The sequence below is a fragment of the Zophobas morio genome, unplaced genomic scaffold, assembly GCF_036711695.1.
Source record: "Zophobas morio isolate AGI-343-1 ecotype UQ-CSIRO unplaced genomic scaffold, CSIRO_AGI_Zmor_V1 ptg000023l, whole genome shotgun sequence".
NCBI classification, from domain to species: Eukaryota; Metazoa; Arthropoda; class Insecta; order Coleoptera; family Tenebrionidae; genus Zophobas; species Zophobas morio.
In genome coordinates, this window is record NW_026972128.1 from 3,323,525 (window position 1) to 3,329,156 (window position 5,632).

Genomic DNA, 5,632 nt, shown 5'->3' on the forward strand with positions numbered 1-5,632 from the left:
TAATAGGTGATGCTCAAGTAGCATCTCGATACAACAAAAAAGGACAACAGTGACAGTGTTCAACCATCAAAGAAAAAATCGATTCACCAAAATATAAGTTAGTATGGGGTAGACACCTTGAGATCGGAATCTCTATGGCCTGTGTTATAAAAAACGCACTGCACAATTTATGCATAAATAAAAGTTAATTACCTGAAAAGTTTTCGATATTCCTGCTCCTAATGTGTTTTTCAAACTGAATGCACCTTTTGACGACGTTCCACGTTCATGAAAGTCGCCATGTTTAGTTAAAATTCACTCTTACAACGAGCCTACTCGTTTTCTAAGCTGCTTTACAGACAGCTCAGTTATTTGCCACGCCGATCCTCATTTTTAGATTAAATGCTCACGTAGATGTTCAATTTGTGTCCGGGGAGATACAATGTTTCCAAGTAAGGTACTCAGTACATAGAGTAGATGCTCAGGTATATAAGAGTAATAATGAAGTAGGTACTTCGTACTTCGAATATTAGTTTCTACTCAGTTTTATTCATACCACCCAATGTTTCGCTTCAATGTTTGATTATGTTGATTATGAGCACAACGCTGATCAACTTCCAAATCCGAGTTACCCATGAAATAAATCATTGCGGTTTGCACCTGAGGTAGTTCGTCGCACATTTGATTGACTTCGTGGACCTATGTCAGCTTGTCGTCTTCTCGGCATTTTAATGAACTTCATAAATTATCAGTGGGGATGTGCAGTCAAATTTTATTAGCGATACTGCGCGAAAATTCTAAACTAAATAGATTGAAGTTGAGTAATTGCCAAGGTAAAACCACTAACAGCTGACAGAAAAACGGAATTGGCTGACCTACCTTTTCGAATTTTAGGAGCTATAAAACGTCGAAAGAACTTTAAATTAGCTATTCGGCAAATGAACAATTCCACAAAAATATTGTTTCGTCCAGAACTGTCGACCAGACTCCATTAAAGTTGGATTGTTTCGCTATCACTACATCCTGGGCGTAGTTGGTATTCAAAACGAGCGCTCCTTAGTGGTCGCTTTGCTCAACTAAAAAATACGATAGGGAGAAATACAACAGTGACATCAACAGAAAATTATGATTTATATTTATACCTACTGAAGAGAGACTTCCGTAAAATTTGTCGGCGTCATCCTATGTGATGTTGCACGTGGCCAGCCAGGAGTTTTTTATCGTTGTTTGAAACGTCACCATAACGGTAGGCCAAAAGTCTCGAGGAGTCAGTCCAAAGTAAAATGGCCAATTTCAGTAAAATAAATAGAAAATTCGCCACTAGCACGGAATGGGACGACTTGTACCAACTCGACAACGTGCCGTGGACAATGACAACCATAATAATGAAAAATGGATGTTCATCGCGCTTGAGCAAGGAATATCACAGTGTTCACAAAACTTTAGACAGAAATTGAATCTCTTCCCTGACAAATTATAGAAATCGTCATGTATTAGAAAGAAATGGTAGAAAAGAGGGAAAATTAAATGAAAAGGATTTCGTCTTCTTATCTGAAGGATTGTGAATAGCTCATAGCAGGTTCCAGATTTCATATCTTTTGTTGGAAACCTTCACAGTTTCTTTCGCTCTTTCTTGTATTTTCAACTCTCTAAAAATTCAGTCTCAACTATCTTCATACAAACTGGTTTTATTGGTTGCCTAACCTGTTTTTAGGTAAATATAACTTTTATAGTACAATATATTCATTTGATTTTTTTTGTACTTTTAACAAGGTTTATTATACAACATTGATCCAAAACTACAACTATTATTATCAATCATGTTTAAAAATAAGATCGTAATAAATCAACAAAAATATGACTTCACATTTGTTGATTGCGATACTTTATTTTTGATTTATTAAGTAAGACGTTCAGGAAAATTTGTAGTACCACATTAAGCAGCAGTATTGATCTAAGTTTGCTGATCTACAGTGGCGGCATCTAATTCAACAAGTCGAAAAACACATACCTTTTAAAAACAAAGTTAAGAATTTCTCAGAAATAAATTCCCAATTTGTTGCTATGGCTTATGAGATAACCTTAAATAATCATTGATAAGCTTGTGTGCATGTACGCTTGACGTTTTATTTTCTATAGAAGTTAACGAACAACTGCTGGTGTTGTGCTGTGGTATTTATTTTGAAAGCACCTCTTATTTTAAGATATTTCGATAATCATGTTTTTGAAATCATCTCTTTTTTTTGTTCTATTCATTGTTGGTGTTTACGGATACCACGACTGTAAGTTTTATTTTTGTTTTTCACCATTTTATTTTAATTCAATCAACAAAAAAAGATACTAAACATTAATGTAATGTAGATAGTGCAGAAAATATTATTTTTAATCATGCATATTTCAGGTTCTGATAAACCCGGTAATGTAGAGTTTCTTTCGGTGAAAATAGATGACTGCGATGTTAATAAAGGAAGATGCGTCGTAAAAAGAGGCACGGATATTAAAGTCGCAATTACGTTTACTGCAAGTAAGTGCATACAATTAATAATTTTATGTTCTAAAAATAAATAACTTGTCAAGTACCTATGTCAGCTTAGCATATTCAGAATATTTAGATAGGTGTTAAATTCTATAAATCGTCGTAAGTCCAAAGTAAACACACGAACAAACAGTTTTATAGACAACAACGTTATTTCGTGTTCTTGTTAACGCACATATGCATTTAATTAAGGTAAATACTTCTCTAGAATCATCATAGATTTTTTGTGTTCTAGAAGCTGACTTCAATAAGGTCAATGTTGAACCTTATTTTCTAAAAGGCGACGAACGTAAATATATAACACTGGACAATTACAATGCATGTAGTAATTCCGGAATTGCATGTCCCATCAAAGAGAATGAAACCTATACGTATCAAACTTTGGTTTCAATATATAAAATGATCGTAAGTACATTTGTTCTAAGAGCTTTATTGACATCGTGATTGCAATAATAAGTAAATACCCTATAAAGTTGTAAAATGTGATAATTTACTTTTAAATTTATATTTAATTTCATTGCAAAATAAATTTAAAAAGAATAATGGCTACGATTGCGACTGTCAACATCGTACCCCTTAACATTAATTATTATATATATTTTTTAGGGCAACAAAGATATCAAATGGGTATTCCAAGATGAAAATAAGAATGGATTGTTTTGCGTTATGGTTCTTCTGGAATCGGTAGATTAATACGTGTATTAACAAGAAATATATATATATTATTATGTATGTTATTTATTGTCTATGAAACTGTAGTGATATACATTTTTTTATTATCACATGTGTTATTGTAGCAACAAATCAAACAAAATATTTGTATTTTTTGAGCAAATGCTAAAAACTGATTACAGATAATATTGTCTATTCAGATTCAATATGTTCATTGTTGTTACCGTGTAAACTATTTAGTTTAATCCTGTTGTTTACATGCTACGTTTACTTAATTATTTTATTATCTTCAGCTGACTGCAATAAACTGTGTGAGAGAACGTTGCATTGTGAAAATGTAATACAAAATAAAGTGTAAGTGTTTTATATTAGTCAACTTTAATTTTTTTATGTTTACAAATTTTATTTTCTTATCAGACGAAAATGAAATAAATATCTAATTAAGTGTTGTATATCATTGTCATCGCAGTTTAATGATAATATCAAAATCCTTTAAAAAATATACGATACAATTAAAAAAGGTTTATGTAGTAAACATCGACGCCATATGTGCGTCATATTTGTAATGTACTGAATTAAGATATCCCCTTCAAACTAAAAACAATGGCGTTTCGAGAATTTCAATAACTCTATCCGTTCTCAAGGTTTAACTGCGACATCAGAATACAACAAAAATGAGTGTCCTTTCAAGCAGTTTAAACTAATTCCCCAAGCAGGAGATATATTAATAATAATAATAAGATTTATTCTTAAACAGGTTTACACCCAATAGCATGGAAATTATTCAAATTATTCCAACTCTTCTAACTTAACATAAAGGTATTCCAAGACGGATGATTCACAACAATCTTGAATTTTTATTAGTAATTTTTAATCTCTAACACATCTTGAATATTAGTTAAGTTATAAGACCTGTTTATTTAATTTATTTAGTTACATCGTTACAGTTACTTCTTGCTTTTCTATATAATAACTGACTACTTCTTGCCGAATTCAAAAATGAATGAACAAATCCCCTTACACGCTCATCCTTTCCGTAATCATCGAAATGTAAGCAACATTCCTCCCGAACGAGAGTGCTCCCCGTGTGGTGTCGGGTGCGAGTGTGGTGAATAGCGAAATTGTGGCAAAGAAATGGCATTTCCGGGATTAAATAAAAGCTGCTTATTTCCCTCCTATATCTCCTCCGGTTTCCCAGACCTTTCATAAGGCGCAATCCATACTAGGTAATCATATCATATCGGGATATTAAAGTCGTTCGATGCCTGATTTATGGACTTCTAGTCTGGCCTGTTCTCGCCGAACCTTATAGAAATGCGTCGATAAATTTCCCGGTCCCGTTACAGGAATTGTAGATTTCCCGTTACAGTTTTATTGCGAGACTCGGACAGGGCGTGAAATTGAAAAACTTTGTTATAAAAATAGTCCGCAGGGAGATGATATCTCTTACATGAAACAATTACTGACTGCACTCGCTGACGCCGCCATCTGGACTTGATCAAGAAGTTACGATTGGTGGATGCGAGGGGTTTAGCGGGGTCAGTTTAGATAAGGAGGAAAAATTTAAACATTCGACAAAGTTTCAGCGAAAGAATGTTGAATAATACTGTTGAAGAATAATACAATGTACAACTAGTTTTTGCGGTATTTTACTAATTCTTGGTGGATGCGCCGGGTTAGGATTGTTAATCTGAAAATTGTTCAAATCAGTCTTTTCAATACTTGGTTATTAATAATAATACGAAATTTCTTGTCCAACAGTTTATCCTATTTATAGGACAAATTAAAAAAGCATTTACATACTTAATTATAAATAGAATACAACATAAGTAACCCAAATTTCAATAAAAATAAGATTTAAACTAACTAACCCTGTCACAATTACAGTTGGAAAAGTGTGACATTGTGCTAAAAGTATAACTTTTTAATATATTTGTTTTTTGTGTAGATAGATAAAACCACTATGAAAAACGTGAAGATATAAACTATATATTTGCTGAAAAATTCTGTAGATTGTTACTGTCGTCTGTTCGTTTCCTTGTTTGTATCAATACCATGAGTTTTAATCAATATTTGAGAACTGTTTTCTGAACACATTCTAACTGAAGCTCATAACAGAGCCCAGCATATTTCAGCTTACTAAAAATAAACGCCTTGTCAACAAGAATTTAAAGCTCGTTGATGTCTTTCAGTTTCAGTGGAATATCATCCACATTGTGACGAATCCGTATCAATCAAATATAATTTCATTGTGTAAAACATTTATTTTCTACTGATCTTAAGTTGGTCCATACAACACAAAACAGTTAATTGATTGAAGTTCCTAGACATAAATGAGACACTGCAACTAAAGCCAGTCAGCAGATCATTAATGAAAAAATGAAGTAGTATGGATCCTTGAAAAACTCCAGATTTTAATACAAATTCATAAGAGTTAAAGCTATG

The 5,632-nt window shown here is 32.7% G+C and overlaps 1 protein-coding gene across 1 annotated transcript; it reads left to right on the plus strand.

Annotated features, from left to right (window-relative positions):
* Positions 1 to 2,093: 2,093 nt before the first annotated feature.
* Positions 2,094 to 3,639, plus strand: LOC135134190 (NPC intracellular cholesterol transporter 2 homolog a-like). Its single transcript, XM_064062816.1, has 4 exons — positions 2,094 to 2,261; positions 2,381 to 2,503; positions 2,751 to 2,920; positions 3,122 to 3,639. The coding sequence occupies exons 1-4, from the start codon at positions 2,198 to 2,200 to the stop codon at positions 3,206 to 3,208; spliced, it is 444 nt and encodes a 147-aa protein (XP_063918886.1). The 5' UTR covers positions 2,094 to 2,197; the 3' UTR covers positions 3,209 to 3,639.
* The last annotated feature ends 1,993 nt before the right edge of the window (positions 3,640 to 5,632 follow it).